General features: G+C 36.9%; 1 protein-coding gene across 1 annotated transcript in view; it reads right to left on the bottom strand.

The window, feature by feature from the left end:
* Positions 1 to 22,520, bottom strand: part of ITPR2 (inositol 1,4,5-trisphosphate receptor type 2) — a 520,896-nt gene that overhangs the window by 145,435 nt on the left and 352,941 nt on the right. Inside the window, exons 38-43 of the mRNA XM_047787348.1 lie at positions 20,837 to 20,945; positions 18,760 to 18,947; positions 13,713 to 13,896; positions 12,378 to 12,634; positions 8,164 to 8,364; positions 4,708 to 4,818 (exon numbers count right to left, since the gene is read on the bottom strand). Of these exons, the coding sequence (XP_047643304.1) occupies positions 4,708 to 4,818; positions 8,164 to 8,364; positions 12,378 to 12,634; positions 13,713 to 13,896; positions 18,760 to 18,947; positions 20,837 to 20,945 (1,050 nt within the window). The remainder of the gene's footprint in view (positions 1 to 4,707; positions 4,819 to 8,163; positions 8,365 to 12,377; positions 12,635 to 13,712; positions 13,897 to 18,759; positions 18,948 to 20,836; positions 20,946 to 22,520) is intronic.

Genomic DNA, 22,520 nt, shown 5'->3' with positions numbered 1-22,520 from the left:
CATTCCAAAGGCAATAGTTTGCATCTATTAACCCCAAGCTCCCAGTCCATCCCCCTCCCGCTCCCTTCCCCTTGAATTTCTTTGTAATTGAGATTATTAGGACTATTTTTTTCAATCAAGCAGAATTTTAAACTGCTAATTTTGTTTGGCCTATTAACATTTTATTTTTTTATCGTAGTTGATTTACAATTTTCTGCCAATGACCTATTAACTTTTTAAAATAGAGCATTTTACTTTATTGTCAACACAAAATAAAACTAATGAATCATGAGAGATACATTACAAAGGATATTTTAAATATTAGTGCAAAGGTCTTTTAAATAAAACTTTGACTGTATATATAATGTGTTAAAATATAATCATATCTTTCTTCACTGTTTCCTAAACTGGCATTTCTGGGATGACATTTTAACAAGGTAGTGAGGTGAACCAGTATCAATGACATATTTCACAAAAATGGCAAATAATTTATAAAGAATTGAGCACAAGTGTGCTTAATATAATACATTAACACATATTAGTAATTCAAAATTTTAAATATGAGCAATAATTAGTGAGAACCTATAAAATTCTAAATTCATAAATTAGAAACAAAACATAAATTTATTGATAATAGTTCCCTATATGGTGGTATATAGGCAACATTTTTACCATCTGGCTTGTAGAAGAATAACATTTCTATTTTTGCTTAATAGAGAATAAAAACAGTTTATGCTGTCTTTGGTGCTTTCTAACTTGGTTTATAAATATATTGTCTCAAATATGTTCATCTAAATACATAAAAATATATATCCGATACAGGCAATTTGTTATTCCAAATGTGTACCACATAAATACAGAAAGTCTCGCAACACAAAGCACGATATCCTCAATATTTGGAATGATATTTCTTTAAATTGAGTTTTCAATAGCGCTGCCCTAGAATTACGGCAAATTTTAAGACAATAAAAACTACCTGGGAGTATTTTTATAATATTCACTTAGATAAAAACTCAACTTCCACACTCAACTTTGATAGGAACACAAAAGAAGTAGAGTCATATGGCTTTAAGATGTTTCTTAGTGACTCAAAATTAACATCTTATAGACTGAAAACTTAAATTGAACCAGTTGTTTAGTAATGGAGGTATTTACAATACAAATTTTGTTGAACTTGTACAAATAAATTTTACTGAATATTTAAAATACCAAATTCTATGCACCTATTTTTTTTCATTCAGAGGTATAGCCTATTGACTCTCTTTAAATGACTAATATTAGAAACTATGACAATGGCGATGATGAAGAAGTGATGATGATACCAGTGCTACTGACCCATTCTGAATAAATTTTAGGATTTGTGGGGAAGATTGCATTCTATTTTTTGTTCCATTTTCAATTTTTACAGATTTGTACTAAGCCTAGATTTTTTAAAAATCTAGCATCCTGTATAAACTATCTACTTAAAAATGTAAGGCTCCAGAATTCATAGAGAGCTTAAAAGCTCCTTAGAGCAATCTGAATTGACCCCATAGAATTGAGCGCTAAAACCCTGGCAACACTAACAGGACCCTCTAATGAACCTCACTCAGCAGGCTCAATACATAATAGCTTAAAAATACATCCAGTTTCAGAATTTAGTGGCAATATGGTATTTTGTTCTAAGCATTCTTTTTTTTTTTTTTTTTTTTTTTAGGGCTGTACCTGAAACATATGGAAGATCCCAGGCCAAGGGTCAAATTGGAGCTGCAGCTTCTGGCCTATGCCACAGCCACAGCAACAAGGGATCTGAGCCACGTCTGCGACCTGCACCACAACTCATGGCAACACCAGATCCTTAACCCACTGAGCAAGGCCAACGATTGAACCCATGTCCTCATGGATACTAGTCAGGTTCATAACCTGCTGAGCCACAGTGGGAACTCCCTGTTCTAACCAATCTTTTTCATACTTTGTTGGAGGGCTAGAATTCTTGGACATGACCTACTGAAATCTGAATCATTTTGAAAGCACAAGAGCCTACATATACTAAGAATTCAAATGCATGCGTGTTAACAGAGCATTGTCTTCCAAAACAAGCCAGAGTCCTTAGAAGAAAAGCAAAACAAAACAAACTCAACAACAATAACAAAAAATCTACCTCTTTACAAATGCAGTACTTTGAATCAGTTATGAAACACGAATTAAAGATCAGTTATGAAATAGGAATTAAAAGGGATAAGGCCTATATATGAAAAATTTCATAAAATTGTATAGTAAATAGGTAAAGTTAAATATACTTAAAATTATAACTGATTAAATAAATACATTTAAGCATGAATGATATAAAACAAAACCTTAACATTTTTAATATGGTATTTTTATAATGTTCCAGAGAATTTATAAATAAAGCATGCTACCCATGGCTTTTAAAATTTGCCAATATACTACATCATGCTGTCCTGCAAACAGTGTTCTCACATTGGCCATTATGTACAAAGCCTTGTTTAGAAAGGTAAACACATTTCTTTCTTTAAGTAGAAAGATACAAATATTTCAAGTCAAATCCATTCGCTTTGTATTTTATACATATTTTTATTTATACAACTGTCAAATTTTGAAAAGGTATATATAAGTTGTGCTTTGTAACATAAATTTATTTATTTATTTATTTATAAATTTATCTATTTATTTTTTGCTTTTGGGGGCCACACCCATGGCATATGGAAGTTCCCAGGCTAGGGGTTGAATAGGAGCTACAGCTGCCAGCCTACGCAGGGATGTGGGATCTGAGTTGCGTATGTGACCTACATACACCACAGCTCACAGCAACAATGGATCCTTACTCCACTGAGCGAGGCCAGGGATCAAACTTGCATCCTCATGGATCCTAGTCGGGTTTGTTAACCACTGAGCCATGAAGGGAACTCCCATAAATGAAATTTTAAATGACACTGTTTCAAAAAAGATTTTCATTTGAATAGCCAAGAATATCTTTGTACTGTTAAGTCATATCCCATTGTTTAGGGGTTTTTTGGTTTTCACATGTGTCTGGATTTGTAAATAATCTGTATGTATATACTGTTGTTTTTTTTTTTTTTAATTGATGACTTTCAGTATTTTCCTTCATTAAGTTATATCAATTTAAAATGAAGGAGTTCCCTGTGGCTCAGTGGTTAACGCACCCAGCTAGGAACCATGAGGTTGTGGGTTCGATCCCTGGCCTCACTCAGTGGGTTAAGGATCCATCGTTGCCATGAACTGTGGTGTAGGTTGTAGACGCGGCTCGGATCCTGCATTGCTGTGGCTGTGGTGTAGGCCGGCGGCTACAGCTCTGATTAGACCCCTAGCCTGGGAACCTCCATATGCCGTGGGTGTGGCCTTAGAAAAGACAGGAGAAAAAAAAATTAAAATTAAAAAATAAAAAATAAATAAAATGAGATTTAAAGGTATTGTCTTCAGACTAATAAAGAATTTAAAACGCCAAAAGTCAAAACTTCTATATGCTGTTTCTTTATGAATTATGGTTAAAGATGAATTTAAGACAAAATACATTTTTTTTCTGGTAACTCACATTAAGCTGTCTATCATATAGACCTAGGCTGACTTTTCTAACTGAAACACGAAACTAATGGGGAAAAGGATACAAGTTCAGTCTACATAAAGATCACCTTTCTAATCTATGAATAGGAGGACCCAAAGTTGATACACATTGCAAATGAACATAGTGAAAACATACAAACCTACCTCTTTTTTTTCTTATTAAGAGCTATTAGCACAATCTCCGCATGAGCAGAATATAGACTTAGAGGTACATATAAAATATATTTAGATATATATTCCATTATATAGCTAAATCTATATTCACAAACAGAATTCCAAAAATATCATTTCTATTCTTCTTGGCCATAAAGTTACTCACACAGTTAAACTTTATACTCTCTATGATATTGGATAGACCTGTCTTTATAGAAAAAAAATTATTTAACCAATTGATTTAAAACCTGTTTAACACTAAACATATGTGTTCTTTAACAATTCATCTCAATTGAGTATTATAGCTCTATATTTGGGATGTATACAGTTTCTCATGTATATTCAATTCTCTATTTCTATTTGGACAAAAAAAAATTGAAGACATTTCTTTTTTTTTTCCCAAATGCCATTGTGTTCCTGACCTCTGAGAAATGGAACCTCTGGGAAGAAGACACATGGTTTAAGTTAAAGCAACTTCTCCAAGTGGGTGTGAAAATGGCTCAGAGTATTTGGGGGGAAGATATAATTCTAATATAAAAGAAAACAACTTTGAGAAAGAAGAGAGACATAAAACTACAATTCAGCCCTCCTGTGACATGGTCTAACCAATTATGACCTGTTGACAGAATTCTGTGGTCAAGATGAATTAAAAATATATGGTATAGTGAATGCTCAGCACCTTGTGTTCCTCTATATACTGAAAAATATATAATAAAAGCAGAAGAAAAGCAGTGAAACAAAGCAGCTGATTAAAAAAAAATTCCAAGAAAGTGCTCTCCAACTAACATGACCTCAGATCTTATTTGATATTTTATCAGGATTTCAGTGCTCACTTTGCTTTTACTATCCCTTTCTGTCAATTCATTAGTTGAAAATATAATAATACCTTGCTTTTTACAAGATCTACTTGAAGATTTAGAGTCAACTCTGAAAAGGAGTTTTGTATAGAGAATGTCAACCCCCAACTCCCCATGAACTGTGGGTTTACTCTACCTTTAGTTGGAGTACCAGGTCCATTCGATATTTACCAAGAGGATTTATGTCATTTAGAATCAAAGCGATGATGATATCAATCCCATTAGATTCATGAGTAGCAATACATGTCTAGAAAACAAAATGTTTATAAAATCATATTCTATTTACAACATACAAGCACTAGAAACCATGACATAAAACAGGAGAATCACCTGAGCTTTTTGGCCTTTAAAATATCAATCAAAATTTAAGAGTTCCTGTTGTGGCTCAATGGTTTAAGAACCTGACATAGTGTCCATGAGGATGTGGGTTCAATCCCTGGCCTCACTCAGTGAGTTAAGTATCCCACATTGCCACAAGCTGCAGTGTAGGTTGCAGATGTGGCTTGGATCTGGTGTTGACTGTGGCTCTGGTTTAGGCAGGCAGCTGCAGCTCTCATTCCACCCCTGGCCTGGGAACTTCCATATGCCACAGGTGTAGCCTTAAAAAAAAAAAAAAAAAAAAAAAAAGCGTACAAATGAAACAATTTTAGATGAAGTCAAAGATAAGTGAAAGGTTTAACTTCCTTTTTTTTTTGTCTTTTTGTCTTTTCTAGGGCCGCACCCACGACATAAAGAGGTTCCCAGGCTAGGAGTCTAATTGCAGCTGTTGCCGCTGGCCTACGCCACAGCCACAGCAATGCCAGACCCGAGCCTATACAACAGCCACAGCAACGCCGGATCCTTAACCCACTGAGCGAGGCCAGGGACCAAACCTGCAACCTCATGTTTCTTAGATTCGTTAAACAATGAGCCATGACAGGAACTCCAAATGTTTAACTTTTAACTTACTCTTCTGCATAGAGTCTACTAGTTGATTAGTATTAATTAAATGGCTTTGCATGAAGAACACAGAGAGAGACGTTGTAGGAAACATGTATCTTTTAAAATGAACCATTTTCAGGAGTTCCCGTCATGGCTCAGCAGAAATGAATCTGACTAGTATTCATTTAGCAGAATGAATCTGACTAGTTCCATCCCTGGCCTCCCTCCCTCAGTGGGGTAACGACCTCGAGTTGCCGTGAGCATCTCGGATCTGGCGTTGCTGTGGCTGTGGCATAGGCCGATGGCTGTAGCTCCGATTCGACCTCTAGCCTGGGAACTTCCACATGCCGCAGGTGCACCGCTTTAAAAAAAAAAAAAAAAAGGGAATCATTTTCATAGATTTTTTAAAACGCAATGGTTAAGTGAAATACTCTTTCAGCCAATACATTAAAAGATACCCTTCATTAGAGGACTTCCTTCAATTCAGAATTTTAAGATCTGTTCTATACTGACTAAGAGCATATTCTTATTTATGAAAGAAATGTACACCTATGCCCAAGGTTTGTAAGTAAACTTCATTGGTACTGATGCTGTACCTTCATTTATCCACTACTTAATGCTAAATGAGTAGGAAGTGATGCTGTTGACAGTTCTGGGGGGCAGTAGACCGGGAATATAGGCATCTTCTGATGTTTTAGAGACATCCTGCCAATTATGGTGGCTGAGGGGAAAAGGTCAGCAGATTCCTGAAACTTAAGTGAGGGATCTGACTTGAAAAAGTTTATAAAATATCCTGAGAGATAAACGTCAGTGTTTTGAAAATTAGGGTCTACTGTACTAGGACCCTGAACCTAATTCATTTTATAGACATTGAGGGTCAGGAACTTGAGGGTTGGAATTTGTGGAATTACATCTTACCATGGGACACCCAGTGTCAAGGGATGTGAAAAACTGAAACCGAGATACGATAAATGAGAAAGGGTAAAATCAAGGTAGCTCTGAAATGATGGTTATTTTTCAGAACGGGCTTCATTTTTCCCTTCATACAAGGAAATTTTTACTCCTCTGACACCAAGAAAGGTGTTTTCCATCCATCTTCTACATTTCCTAAGGTCCTTCTGATCATTAAAATGTTGGCAAAACATAGAGGGAATCAATTTGCAGATCATTCCTAGAACTGGCTAGCAGGCTTCTTGCCTTCCACACATTTCCAGAGCATGGCGTTCATAGAAGTGTATTTTTAGAGTATGTAGGATTCATATTCTTTTATTATTAGTTTCTACTTGTAGAGCTTACCTGATTTAGTAAGTTATTTCCAAAACTTAGTTCCATTCTCTTAAAAGACCCAAAGTGGAGAATACATATTTTCTGTAATAGGTATACATTTCTAACCAAAACCAAAACCCAATCTTTGAATTTGCATACATGTCTTAACTTTAAATCAACAGTTTGGTTTTCCCATATCATTGCCCTAGGAGAGTGAAATGTAATATAGGGGAAATTGCACAAACTCTTTTACTATGTCACATGCATATTACAGAGGAGGAAAAAGTATCCCCCTAACAAATTATTTACGTCATTAATTGTTATGTTTTTGTTCTGCATACTTAGATATGCACATGTATGTGTGCATATATGTTTAGAAATATATGTTGTACAATTTGCAATAGAAAATTTCTTTTTCACATTTCTTTTCTTTATTAAGAACTGATATTTGTCTCAACGGCTTCTTTAAAATTCACATCCAGAAATGTTTGTAATTTGAAAACTCTTCCTTCCAGGGTGGATCCATGCTTATGATGGTGGCTCCATAATACCTGAGTGGATGCAAAGAATTAATATATTCCAGGGTGGTCCCCCTTCCACTACTAGCCCAGGTGTCCTATCGTCTACTTCCTCTGTGTATCTGTGACAACCAAGGAAGTGCAATCAGAGATAATCACTCTGGAAGAGGGAGTCGAAACTTTGCCCTGGAAAATGTTATACATCAAAAGCACACCAGGAGTTCCCTGGTGGCTTAGTTCCCTGGTGGCTTAAGGATCCAGCATTGTCACTACCGTGGTCTGGGTTGGATCTCTAGCCTGAGAACTTCCACATGCCATATGTGTGGCCGAAAAAATACATACATACTCTATTTAGATGCAACCACAAGTCCTGAGTTTTAAAAATGGCTCTACAACTTATAGATTTGGTTACTCTGAGATGGTAGAATATCACTTAATTTCTGCGTCCCAACCCTTTCATCAGAAAAATGGGAGCACTATTACCTGTTTCGTAAGCTTACAGTGAATATAAAGGAGAAAAAAAAAAAATATATATATATAACCTACTTCACTGGGGCCAAAAAAGCCATAGGGATTTGATTCCACAAATCCTGGAGTCACTAAAGATGAAAGCTGATCAATGATAAAGAAACATATTTTACTCTTTTGGATAAGTCTGGTTTTTATCTGAAATGTTTTCATGGGAATTTCCTTTTACAGTGAAATTAAATTAAAATATGGCTAGTCTATAATTCAGCCTTTGTACGTTTTGTTAGGAAAGTAAAACTATCTGGCAAAGCAAGAAGAAGGATCTTTTAAATGCACACAAAGCATGGCTCCTTCATCAATTTGATCCTTTTGCTGACTGGTCAGAATATCTTTGCGTGAAGGACTGCTTTCACGCTTACCTGATTTTCATGGCACGGGCCCTGGCAATACTCAGTCAAGCTCTCCAGGGTCTGGTTGACCAGCACTACATTCTTCTCATTGATGTAGAGACCCAAGAGGCCCAGGCCACCCGTTGTACTTCCACAAATGCAGTCCAAAAACTGAAGGGTCTCACAGACAAGGTTGTAATTTGTTTTGTTGTTTTGATTCCTCAAGAAGTTCTAAAAATAAAAAGAAGACATATCCGAGGGGTTAAAAAAATCACTAGGCTAATTGTTTTCAGTTCTCTCTCTAAAGGCGTTTTTCTAAATTGAAAGGATCCCCATGGCAATGTGGAATGGAACTGCTCTTTACGAGGAAGCACTCGCATTTATTCCTTTCTCCTGGATTTAAGAAAAAAAGATGCAATTTTTCAAGCATCTATATTTATCAGTATAGTTCACTAAAAGTACTTCTCAATGTCATTATCTGAAAACTATACACAAAGGGCAAAAACAATAAGTAGTAGGAAAAGGAGAAGGAAAAAGGAAACCAGAAAGAAGTTCATTAGGGAAAGAAGCATCTAAATTTTCAACTGAATGATCCCTTATAAACAGTGCAGCTTCAAAGAGTAAATGATATAACTATTATGGAGGGAGGCTTAGAAGCACCTATTAGTATTTTCAGTTAACATATGACTACAGAGAAGGTCACTGCACATTTCTTATAACAGCCAAAACTAGAAACCATACCATATCCACAATGTGACTGATTTAATAAATAACTATGCATCCATCCAAAGACTGCAACATAGCAAAGTTATGAAAATGAGGTACTTCAATACGTACTGATATAAATATAATCTAGTAATAAATAATTTAGTAAGAAGATATTTTACTAAATGAAAAATATAAGTGGAGGAGTATTACATTGAGTGTGTGTGTGTGTGTTTTAAAGGTTTACATGTACAGATCAATATACTTAAATGTATGTAAAAATTTCTGGAAGGAAACACAACCTGTTAAGAGTAATTTCTTTCAAGGAGTAAACCTGATGAAAGGGTAAGCAAAGAGAGTAACTTATTTTTTATTTTAATTTATTACTTATTGTTATTTATTTAATTTACTTATTTGAATTCATTTTTTTCTGTCAGTTTGTATTTGTGGTTTTTCCTAATTTTTGTCTTATGGCAAGATGTACATAAAATGTACAACCTCTACCATTCTTAAGTGCACACAGTTCAGGGGGATTAAACATATTCATAATGTTGGGCTACCATCTCTATCATCCATTTCTAGAGCTCTTTTCATCTTACAAAACTGAAATCCTACAGCTATTAACAGCTCCCCAATCTCCCTTTGCCTAGCCCCTGACAACTACTTTCTGTCTCCATGACTTTGACTAAGTATCTCATACACATAGAATCACACAGTATTTGTCTTTTTGTGACTGACTTAATCCACTGAGCATAATGTCTCAAGGCTCATCCATGTTGTAGCACATGTTGGAATTTCCTTCCTTTTTAAGGCCTTATCATAGTATTCCATTTTACTTATATGCCCCTTTTTGTGTATCCATTCATCCATCAATCAAGGGACATGAGTTGCTTCTATACATTAGCTATTGCGAATGATTCTATCACTTATTCTTATTAAAACACAACTCTTTTATAAGTAGCATTTTTCAAATTGTTTGATCCCACATTCCTATCAGTAAAATATCTACTTCCCACACAGACAGACCCACATGGGTCAGAATAAGCACATGGGCACATATCCAGCATCTTCCTTCCGGAGGTAAAGCCCCTGACCATTGCCTGATGGCAGCTCTGCAGCAGCCCTCTCCTAGATGAAGTGAGGTGGCCCACAAGACTCATGGCTTCTGCCATTCATTAATTCCTGAGGGTTTCATCTCCCTGGAGGATATTCAATCCAATCTAAAATGATCCACCATATCTCACCAATTCAGAATACTTGCACTCTGGGTGCTTGCTAGAGAACACAACTTCAAATTCTGCTGTCTCTCTAAACTGGATATGTGCTCTTACAAATAATCTCACCTTACATGTGGTTTTGCCATGGTGACATAAGAAGTATGTAGGAATTATGCCCCAAACAGGGGGGCCAAAATTCCTGGACACCCCTAAGTTCATCTATTTGACAAAGGAAAATGTACCAAAAAAGATGGAAGACCAGGATTATAGTCATTTACAAAGATATCCAACCTACACTGTTATAAAAACCTCTTCTGGGGAGTTCCCATCGTGGCGCAGTAGTTAACGAATCTGACTAGGAACCATGAGGTTGCGGGTTCGGTCCCTGCCCTTGCTCAGTGGGTTAACGATCCGGCGTTGCAGTGAGCTGTGGTGTAGGTTGCAGACGCGGCTCGGATCCCACGTTGCTGTGGCTCTGGCGTAGGCCGGTGGCTGCAGCTCCGATTCAACCCCTAGCCTGGGAACCTCCATATGCCGCGGGAGCGGCCCAAGAAATAGCAACAACAACAACAAAAAGACAAAAAAAACAAAAAAACAAAAAAAAACCAAACAAAAAAACCTCTTCTGCACAAAAATCAATGGAGTTAGGACATTCTCTCACACTACATACACACAAAAAAATTCAAAATGGCTTAAAAACTTAAATATAAGACATGATACCATAAAACTTCTAAATGAGAACATAGATAAAACCTTCTGACAAAAATCATAGCAATATTTTCTTAGGTCAGTCTCCCAAGGTAAAAGAAATAAAAGCAAAAATAAATGGGATCTAATCAATTTTTTAAGTTTTCTTTTGCACAGAGAAGGAAACCATCAAAAAAATTAAAAGAAAACCTATGGAATGGGAGAAAATATTTGCAAATGATACAACTGGCAAGAGCTTAATTTCCAAAACATACAAACAACTCATACAACTCAATAAGAGAAAAACAAACAACACAATCAAAAAAAGGGCAGAAGACCTAAATAGACATTTCTCCAAAGAAGACATCCAGATGACCAATAGGCACATGAAAAGATGTTCAACACTATTAATTATTAGAGACATACAAATCAAAACTACAATGAGGTATCACCTCACGTTGGTCAGAATGGCATCACTAAAATGTCTACAAATAAATTCTAGATAGGGTGTGGAGAAAAGAAAACACTCTTATACTGTTGGTGGGAATGTAAATTGGTACAGCCACCATGGAAAAGAGTATGGAAGGCCCCCTGCAAAACTAAAAATAGAGTTACTATATGATTTAGCAATCCTACTCCTGGGCACATACTCAGAAAAGATGAAAACTCTAATTTGAAAAGATAACATGCACCCCAATGTTCACAGCAGCACTATGGAAGCAAACTAAATGTCCATTCAATAAATAAATGCATAAAGAAGATGTGGTGTATACACTGGAATATTACTCAGTCATAAAAAAATAATGAATTAGTCCAATAAGCAGCAACATAGATAGACCTAGAGATTATCATACTAAGTGAAATAAGGCAGATTGAGAAAACAAATATCATATGATATCACTTATATGTGGAATCTAAAAAAAATGATACAAATGAACTTATTTACAAAATCAGAAACAGACTTGCAGACTTCAAAAACAAATTTATGATTACCAAAGGGGAAGGGGGTAGGAGGATAGGGTAAATTGGGAGTATGGGATTAACAGATACATGCTACCATATAAAATGGATAAACAACAAGGATTTGATGCATAGTGCAAGGAAATAGGTTCATTACCTCTTAACAACCTTTAATGGAAAAGAACTTTTAAAAAGAATCATTTTACTGTACTCCTGAAACTAACATATAATTCTGAATCAACTATATTTCAAAAGCAAAAAAAAAAAAAAAAAAAAACCTCTTCTATATTAACTCTGTTTCTAACAAAGACCTAGAAACATACTTTGTATCCTCAGTCAAGAAATGGTGAAAGCCCTCATAGTCTTATAAAACCATGAAAGGTACAGATGAAGCAAAGGTGACTTTACACAACAAATCCCAGAGTTCTAGGACTAGGTAACACCCTCTGAAGCTGAAAAGATGGGAGGTGAGAATGCCAAGGATGATACTGTGGGAGCCTGATTTTTTTTTTCTGCATAAAGGAGTTTCCCTCTCTTTTTCAACGTTTCTCCCTATTTCAGAAGAGAACTCTTGCTTTTATTGTCTCCCCAAGACCACTTGCTGGTTTTATTTGAATTTAATTACGTATCCTCAAAGGCTGTATGCTCAGCTTTCACACAAAACAGAACCAATACCTGCAGTTCCCGGTTGTGATTCTCACAAAGTAACTGAAGGAATCTCAGAATTGGCTGCATGATGGTGATGGCAGGACTCATGGTTACTTCCTCTGCAGACTTTTCCACTGTGTTTCCTGCTTCTGATCCCATGTACATGATGTCTATTTCGGGATCCATTTCTCTTCTGTACACATAGTATGCTTTGGATGTTGCCGAAGAAGCTTCTGTTAATTGCCCTTTCATTCCCTCTTTTAAATGTAATGATGAATCTCTTACTGAAAATAAAGCAGTATTCTTATATGTATGAACTAAAATAAGACAATCAGGAGTTCCCGTTACGGCTCAGTGGCTAACGAATCTGACTAGGGACCAAGAGGTTTCGGGTTCGATCCCTGGCCTTGCTCAGTAGGTTAAGGGTCTGGCATTGCTGTTACTGTGGCGTAGGCTGGTGGCTACAACTCCAATTAGATCCCTTGCCTGAGAACCTCCATATGCCACGGGTGTGGCCCTATAAAGACAGAAGACAAAAAAAAAAAATTAAATTTGCACTGGGATATTAAAAAAAGATCTTAATGCCTAGCCAGTTTTAGAAAGGCTCCAGTCTTTCTGATAAATATAAAATTTCAGAGTCCTTGAATACAAGAAGGTGGGAAAAGAGGGTGAACTTTAAAATGTTAATACTTTTGTGATTTGTATTGACTAAACCCATAACTTTGTTATTACACCAAGAATCTCGTGTCAAATTTAGTGCTATAATTTCTATTCTTACAGTGTTAAATTTTGTGAACATTCAGAAGGTTTGGACAGTTGCTTTTTTTTTCTTTAAATTTTTTTTTTTTTTTTTTTTAAGGGCTGCACCTGCAGCATATGGAGGTTCCCAAGCTAGGGGTCAAATTGGAGCTGTAGCTGCTGGCCTACACCACAGCCGAAGCAATGCCAGATCCAAGCCACATCTGAGACCTACACGACAGCTCATGGCAATGCCAGATCCTTAACCTACTGAGCAAGGCCAGGGATCGAGTCTGTGTCCTCATGGATACAAGTCAGATTCATTTCCACTGAGCCACAACAGGAATTCCTGGGCAGTTGTTCTTTACCATGAATTCCATCATGAAATCAAACTTTGTCATGTCACTAGTTGCTTTGTGCTTATAACCCTTGTTTGAGGTTGGTTCTACAGAGCTATTTCAAGGTCAACCCACAACCACAATAATTCAAGGATGGAGTTCCATATTTAGAGGCATAGCTAGGATAATTAGACTAAAATAAGTGAGAAGACAATGTGAGGTCTAAAAAATGTGTTACCCTCTTTTCTCTCACTCTGTACTTCCCAATACTCAATGATTTCTTTACCTCTCATTCGTGGGCCAGATGTCATCAACTCATTGTCATCATCCCTTTTTTTGTTACCTAAGTCTATGGTATTAACTGTCACTGTCGATCTTATCTCTTTCTGAGCAGCCTTCATTCGGTCGTAGAGAACTTTGAAGAATTTTTCTGACTTTTTTTGTTCATGCAACTGCTGGTAGAAAGAATACTGCAAGAAAACACATTTTAAGATATCAATACCCAACATTAGAAAAATAGTGTTTTCATATTTGAAATAAACATAAGCATTATGGATAAAAGCCCACATTTAATGTGCTGCCCATCATTATTTCATAAATTGACAGCTTTGCTAGTTTCTGGTACTATTTACTATGTACTAATAACAGTTTGTATTTGCCTAGCACTTTCCACCAAAACTCAGCATAACTTCATGTGGTTTAATTCATATTTATTGATTATTTGTTTTAAAATTTTACAAGGGCACTGTAAGACATTGTATGCAAAGAGTCCCTTAATTTTTATATTGTTATAAAGTCATGTGTTCATTCAACTTATATTTATCGAGGGCCTACTATGTGCCAGACACCATGCTATGAAGAACCACCAGGAAAAACAACCACAATCTCTTTCCTAATGACTCTGTAAATTAGCGTGGAAAACAACCACTAATCTGATGATCATCCTGTGTACTTGAGAGTTTACAAAGTTATTTTTCTCTTTATCGAAATTATAGCACATGTGTTACCATGGCAGCCTCACTCACAGGAGCCCACTGATAAGGAAGCGCTAAGTTCTTTTGGTACTTATTAGCCTCATGGCTTTGCATAGGGTGTAGGACAAGCCCACCATCCAATGCATAAAATGAATTCTGTAGAGTAAATAATGATATAGAAAGGATTCAACATCCAAAGTATGAACACCCAATTTTGAACCTTGAGCATATCTGCCCTAATCATTGTCTGCTTAGTGACTTAGGGAAGTATCCAGAAAAGGCAGGAGATGAGAAAGGTGATATACTCTCCAGAAGACAGGATTCGCATTGGATGAGAAACTGTAAGTTATTATGACTAAAGCCATGGGATCAACACAACACAAAGACGAGAAATAAGGTAAAAAATTAATAGAGATAGTAATTCAAGTAACTGCACTGATAAAAAGAGAATTATACAACCTTGATGAGAAAAAATGTGAAGAAAACATTTGAAAAAATAATGACTTCCAGATCAAGTAGAATAGACAATAATCCAATAAATCTAAGCAGCCAATCTGGGGGAGTTTGGCTCCTGCAGATAGACTTCCCTGAAAGAATGCCTGAAACCATGACTCATAGGTCCTGGGACCTAGGAGGGGAGGCTCTAATGGCCTCAGGGCTTGAAATGGATGTGTGTCCTTCCATTCTGATACGGGCAATGCATAGTCACAAAGTGTTTTATGAAGTCTTAAAAGTCAGCCTCAGACCATCGAGGAGGAAGCTCTAAGCAGAGGGCTAGCAGCAACTCAAGGAAGCAGGCCAAAAAGCCACAGTAACCATAGCAACCACAGTGAAACAGTCAAGCTGGTTCTGTTAATTCAAAGGATAAATGCGGCATTCAGAGACATTTATGGTCCCATAAATTAAACTGATGCTTGAACCCTAATATTTTCAATATAAAGGGGTTAGAAGGTGGAAGGGAATTCCTATATATTAATGAGGAAGTTATAGAACTCTGTGGTTCTATTAAAACAAAGTTTTATAATTTATGATGTTCCTTGACATATATTATATCTCATTGATTCTTTCCATACAACTGTGACGAACAGAGAGTCTTCTTGTTTCCATTTTACAGATCAGTAAAATAAGGTTTGGTGAATGTAAATGACTTGCCCTGTATCATATCAGCAGTAAGTGGTAGAGTGAGGATTTAAATCTAGATTCTCTGACACTAAATCACTACATTTATAAAATAACCCTTTAAGCTCAAAATAACAGATTATTTACATAGACCACACTGTTTAAAACCAAGGTTCTACAAAGCTAAGCAAACGATTTTAATAAACAGTATTTTTTTTATATATGCATATAATCTCGACAAGAAGCCTAATGACATCTCTCATGAAAGAGCTGGGTTTTGATTAGGAAACCACCTCCATAAGCTTCAGGGTTTAAGGGGAAAACTCTAAGGTTTTTTTGGAGGGAAGCCAAGGGTGACAGATACAGATCTATGTGACAGAGGAAAGATTTTCTTCCAAGGATGAGGTGTGTGTTGGGGTAGGGGACTAGAAATGAGAAGACAGGGAAGAGAAATGAAGTGAGGAACCAGCGAGATGGATAAAACTTGGCGTCATGCAGGGTGATCAACCAGTGAAACTTTCCAGGAGTGAGGAGGCAGAAGGACATTTGAGACAGGAGATGTTTATAGTCGTTAAGAGCACAGGCTCTGGAGCCAGATAGCACGAGTTTCAATCTCTAACTAGCTATATGAGTTTAGGGATATTCCAGATTCTTCTTTGGAAAGATGAGATAAGACACAAGTTACCTCACTGATCGTTTCGAGGATTAACCAAGTTAAAACACAGAAAGCATGAAGGACAGTGCCTGGTATTTAGGAGGTATCAGCATGCAATTTGAAGTTGTAATATAACCACCTCCTCTCTCGTCCCCTCAATCAATCTTTAATGAAGTATATTGAACATATAAGTTGATCATTATAGAAATGAAGGAAGAGAATCAGATTTCTGTCTCAGTACTACAGAAGCTAGGCGGCCAGACAATCCATGAACTAAGAAAGCAAGACATTGGAGGCCAAGGAGACTGTGAGAATGTAACTCCCCTCCCCATCCCCAGATATTGGCAGAAGTCTTAAAGAGAAGGATTTAGACTGCTTGGAAGCAAGAAACATAAACAGAGAGGAGCCCAAAGAAACTTGGGAGATGTCAGGGTCGAAGAGTTAAGTAGAGGGAGTTCCCGCTGGGGCTCAGTGGAAGCAAACACAACTAGCATCCATGAGGATTCAGATTCGAGCCCTGGCCTCCCTCAGTGCGTTAAGATCTGGTGTTGCCGTGAGCTAGCTGTGATGCAGGTTGCAGAAGAGGCTCAGATCCCATGCCTCATCCAATTCAATCCCTAGCCAGGGAACTTCCATATGCTGTAGGTACAGCCCTAAAAAGCCAAAAAAAAAACAAAAAACAAAAAAAAAAAAAACAAAAAAAAGAGAGAGTGAGAGAGAGGAAGAAGAGCTTTCAAAGGAGGTAACAAGAAATGGCAAGAGGCTGGAAGAGAGGAGGGTGGTATCCCAAGACCTAAGTTGAAAAGGTTTCAAAAAGAAAGAAAAAGTTATGAGTGACAGCTACTGAAACATCCATAAAAAAAGACTGAAAGTGAAAGGGGTGTAGGGAACAACCTGTCAGGAATTTAAGAGTGGAATGTGTAGCTTCTGATAGAAGCTGGCTTAGCCTCCACAATACAAGGACATAAATAAATGTAGGGAGTAGAGAGGGTGAAAAATGCTCTCATCTGGTGACCCTCAGTGGCCCAGAACAGGAATCTAGAAAGTACTGTCATCTCAAGGATTGCTTCTATCTAAAAACATCCCCTACAACCTTCACTCCTATCTGGAGAGTCTAGCCTAAACATTGTGTAGTTGCCTAGATAATTTTTGTAGAAAGTCCCAGCTGGGAGTTCCCTTGTGGCTCAGGATATGGGGTAAGGATATGGTGTTGTCACTGCTGTGGCTCTGGTTACAGCTGTTCCATCCCTGGCCCAGGAACTTCCACAAGTTGTGGGTGTGGTCAAAAAATAAAAGAAAAAAAAGGAAAGTCTCAGTTGAGTATCTGTTGTAGAAGACAAGACAATTTCCAAGAAAACCCACCCAGATCCCTTCATCACCCCCTTTCCCACCTTTGCTCAGAGCAATCTGGGCTCCAGCTTTACTACCATGAGACTTTTCAAGATTTGTTTTTTAATAGAGAAGTATCAGTGTTTGGGGGGTTGTTTTTTGCTCACTGTGACAATCGCCGTTCACAAAGACTTTATTCCTAAAGCCATGTGCTGTTGGATAGACCAATGTTGTTCACTGTATTTGATGGATCAATAAAGAAAAACATCCGAATACTTAATCAGATGTGGCTTGTATATCTCCCCTCCATGCATAGGGGAAATGGATTCTGGAATTTCCAGTTACTCATATGCATTGTTTCCTTCCTGACCAAGGCAAACCTAGAAGTGCCAGGCTCGTGGGCAGCAGGGCTGGGAAGATGTTACTGTGCTCTGGGGATACTTCCCTGCTCTTGAGATCACCCCTGAGCTCTGCCTTTGGGTTGGGGGCGGGGGGAGTCCAGGGGCAACCTGGCAGGAGTTTCAGAGTGAAACGTCTGCCTTCTGGAAACAGCGGTCTGATCCTGTGTGCAAGTGAGTGTGCTGCTCTCTGGAGCGGAGCACTGAATAGATAGATGAACGATGGCTTTCAACTCACCCCTCCTGAGCTGAATGAGCAAACAGAAAGAAAAAAGAAAAAAAATGTTTCTTTTCTTCCCATAGCAATGAAAGCTTCACCTGGGCTGAGGCAGCAGTGAAATGGGCACTGGGAGATTTGAGGAAACGAGGAAAGACAGCTGTTCTAAATTCTAAACAGGTATCTGAGAGGGGATGAGCTGAGATGGGTGGTGAATGTTATCGAAAGCTATTTTAATGCTATATCCTGTGAGGAGTGTATACATCTTATCTCATTTAATTAATGTATTTAATTCCTGTTCTTTTACACTGAATTCTTAGATGAGTCAAAGTGCTGTTCTAATCTGCTGAAAGTCAGCCTGAGATTTCCCTAAGCAAACCAGAATTTCTGGTACCAAGTTAGAAAGGATGCTTCGAAGGAAGGTTCTGCTTCACTGAATAATTCCTGAAGCTCTCTAGTTTCTACAGCAAATCAAATAAATTTATAAGGAAAATGTGATACAAGGTTGCTGGGTTTTGGGGGGAAGATCCTCATGCGAAGCTTAGAGAAAAAAAATCACTTTCCCTAGGTTTCTATGACAAGTCAATAAGAAATACAAAATAACAGAATGTAACAACCAGTCATGATGGTAAAGCAAGTACCTGAGTTTGTGTATTTCCTCCTTCGAGCAAGGCAATGCCAAGTAAAATGCCTTCTGAAAAAATTCTGTCATTTTTGGTGTTTACTATAACATCGATGACAAGTTCAGATGCACCTTCTTTATCCAGTAGACACTGAATATCTGACATGGATATCCCCATCTTATCTGAATCTTGTCCAGAAAAGCTTCCTGTGATTAAAAAAAAAAAATCAATAAATACACCTTTGTCAAAAGGCAAAATTAATTCTAACATTCAAATCCATTGTTTTATGAACCCCAAATTGTACAAAGGTTTTTAATAGTGCTTTCCCCTTATTTTTCCAGTTTTATTGAACTACAATTGATATATAACATTACTTAAGCTGAAGGTGTACAACATAATTATTTGATATATGTATTGCAATACGATCACTACCTTAAGATGAGTTAACATGGATCATCTCATAAAGGCAATGGCTTTCCTTGTGAGGAGAATGTTTAGGATCCATTCTGTTAGCAACTTTCAAATATGCGATACACTATTGCCAACTATGGTCATCATGCTGTATGTTACATCCCTGGGATTTATTTATTTTATAACTGGAAGTTTGTTCCTTTTGACCAGTTTTACTTAATTTCCCTACTCCACACTCCTTGCCTCTGGCAACCACAAATCTGATCTCTGTTTCTGTGAGTTTGATGTTTTTACTTATTTATTTCATGAGTGCCCAGTATTTTATTTATTTATTTGCCATTTTAATGATTTTTATTTTTTCCATTATAGCTCGTTTCCAGTGTTCTGTCCATTTTCTACTGTATAGCAAAGTGACCCAGTCATATATACATATGTACATTCTTTTTCTCACATTATCCGCCTCCATCATGCCTCCATCATGAGACTAGATGTAGTTCCCAGTGATATACAGAAGGATCTCATTGCTTATCCACTCCAAAGGCAATAGTTTGCATCTGTTAACCCCAGATTCCCAGTCCTTGGATGGGAGTTTGGTGTTTTTAGTTTACATATACAAGTGAGAGCATATAGTATTCACCATTCTCTGCCTGACTTATTTCAATTAGCACAGTGCCCTTGAAGTCCATCTGAGTTGTCACAAATGGCAGGATTTTTTATTCTTTTTGCTACACTTAATAATAATGCTTCTTCTTTTTTTTTTTTTTTGTTTTGTTTTGTTTTGTTTTTATTTAGGGCCGCACTGGTGGCATATGGAGGTTCCCAGGCCAGGAGTCCAATTGGAGCTGTAGCCAATGGCCTAGGCCACAGCCACCGCCACAGCAACGTGAGCGCTGAGCTGTGTCTTCGACCTACACCACAGCGCACGGCAACGCCAGATCCTTAACCCATTGAGTAGGGCCAGGGATTGAAACGGCATCCTCATGGATACAGTTGGCTTCATTACCGCTGAGCCATAGCAGGAATTCCAATAATGCTTCTTTTTAAAATTTTTTTTTTATTTCTTGATAATTTGTCTCTTGATTGATTGATTGAAATATAGTTGATTTTCAATGCTGTCTTAATTTCTGCTGTACAGAAAAGTGATTCATGTTTTTAAAAACATTTTTTTCCATTACGATTTATCATAGGACATCAAATATAGTTCTCTGTGATATGCAGTAGAACCTTGTTATTTATCCATTCTATACATAAGAGCTTACATCTGCTAACCCCAACCTCCCACTCCATCCCTTCCCCAACTCCTTCCCCTTAGGCAACCACATGTCTGTTCTCCTTAACCGTAAGTATAGATAATAGTGCTCTTTAAATGATTTTTTAATGGCCATGCCCACAGCATATGAAAGTTCTCCGGCCAGGGACTGAAGCTGAGTCTCAGCTGTGACTTACGCCACAGCTGCTGCAACATCAGATCCTTTAACCCACTGCATGGTGCTGGGGATCAAACTCTCGCCTCTACAGCCACCACCACAGCTGCTGCAGTTGAATTCTTAACCCACTGTGCCACAGCGGGAACTCCTAAATGAATTTTTTATATTTGTCCTACTTTAAGTAAAACACTAGAGTAACACTGGCAGGCAGATATGTTATAAAAATCCAAAAATGAGAGAAAGATGGTAAATCTTGCCTCCTCCTTGTGCAGATTTGCAGTAGGTTCCAGAGAGATGTCCGTTCATACAGACTGCATAATCACCTTTAAAGTATCTATTCAGGAGTATTTTTCTTAATGTGTTACCCTAATAAAAAGGATAAGAAAAATGTTAGTTATCGTTTCTTTTTCTAGTAAAAGAAAAAAACTAATACATTAAAGTGCCACCCAAAATGCATTTTATCAACGACATTGAGACACTGAAAAACTAATTTTATACTGAAAAATATTTTCTGATGCAAAAATTTGCAAATATTTCCCATGAAAATAATATTTTTTCTTCTCCCAGAAATAAAGAATAAAATACAGTATTTTCAATAGAATGTACTAGGAAAATCACAAACACTATAAATTCAAAATTTCTTCAAAAGCTGAGAGTTCCAATGTTGGTAAGAGTAATTATAGTGCCTAAAGAAAACACAGATTAATAAATCCCTAAGAACTAGAAAGTAAAAGCCTTAGTTAGAGGGGCTCACTGAAAAGAGCTAGAAAAGTACTAGGGATACAGCAAGTGCTCAAAAAATTAAACTTGATCAGAGAGAATTACATTTAAACTCCAAGAGCTTTATTCAGAAGACAGTGGGTAAAAGATAGTGTATAAAACATGTAATTCAAAAATTCCTAAGTCTTTCAATTTTATATTGATTACAAGCCATTTTTAAAATAATACATTTTGCAATATAGTCAGTTGTTTGTACACAGAAATATAGTTAATTCCAAATCTTCCATTTTATTCATTATGATTTTAATAGACAAAAGTAATTTTTAAGGTATTATTTAAAGACTATTCATTTAAACTATTTAAATTTATATCACACATCTACCAAGGTAAGGAAACTGTGGTCCAAGAGTTTATGCAATTGGCTACAGATTCTGTGGGTAACAGGTGGTAGAGTAAGACCTAAACTCAACTTTTTTTAAAAAAAAAATTCTGTATATTTTTCATTGAAGTATAGTTGATTTGCATTGTTGTGTTAGTTTCAGATCTACAGCAAAGTGACTCAGTTACACACACCACACACATACAATTTTTCAGATTCTTTTCCCCTAGAGGTTATTGCTAAATATTGAGTATAGTTCCCTATGCAATACAGTAGGTCCTGTTGCTTATCTATTTTATATACAGTAGTGTGTATCTGTTAATCTTATCCTCCTAATTTATCCCTACCCACTTCTCTCCTTTGGTAACCACACGTTTGTTTTCTATGAGTGTAGTTTTATTTTGTAAATAAGTTTATTTGTAACATTTTTTTTAAAAAATTCCACATAGAAGCAATATTGTATGATATTTGTCTTTTCTCTGTCTGGCTTACTTAGTATGATAATCTCTAGGTCCATCTATGTGGCTGCAAATGGCACTATTTCATTCTTTTTTACGGCTGAGTAACAGTCCATTGCATATATGTACCATATCTTCTTTATCCAATCATCTGTTGATGGACATTTAGGTTGCTTCTACATCTTGACTACTATAAATAGTGCTTCAGTGAACACTGGGGTGCATATATGTTTTTGAATTATATTTTTCTCTGGATATAGAACTCAACTCTTGATAGCGACATTTAGGCATGTGCCTGTGCCGTGCTGCATGCCCCCTCCATAGCTTGCTTCCCTTTTATTCTGTGACAGGTGGCTTTCATGGCTCCTCCTCTCTGTTATGCTT

This window comes from Phacochoerus africanus, chromosome 7 (genome assembly GCF_016906955.1).
Source record: "Phacochoerus africanus isolate WHEZ1 chromosome 7, ROS_Pafr_v1, whole genome shotgun sequence".
Taxonomy (NCBI): Eukaryota; Metazoa; Chordata; class Mammalia; order Artiodactyla; family Suidae; genus Phacochoerus; species Phacochoerus africanus.
The sequence above is the reverse complement of the archived record's forward strand: the minus strand, read 5'-3'. Positions and strand labels throughout refer to the sequence as shown.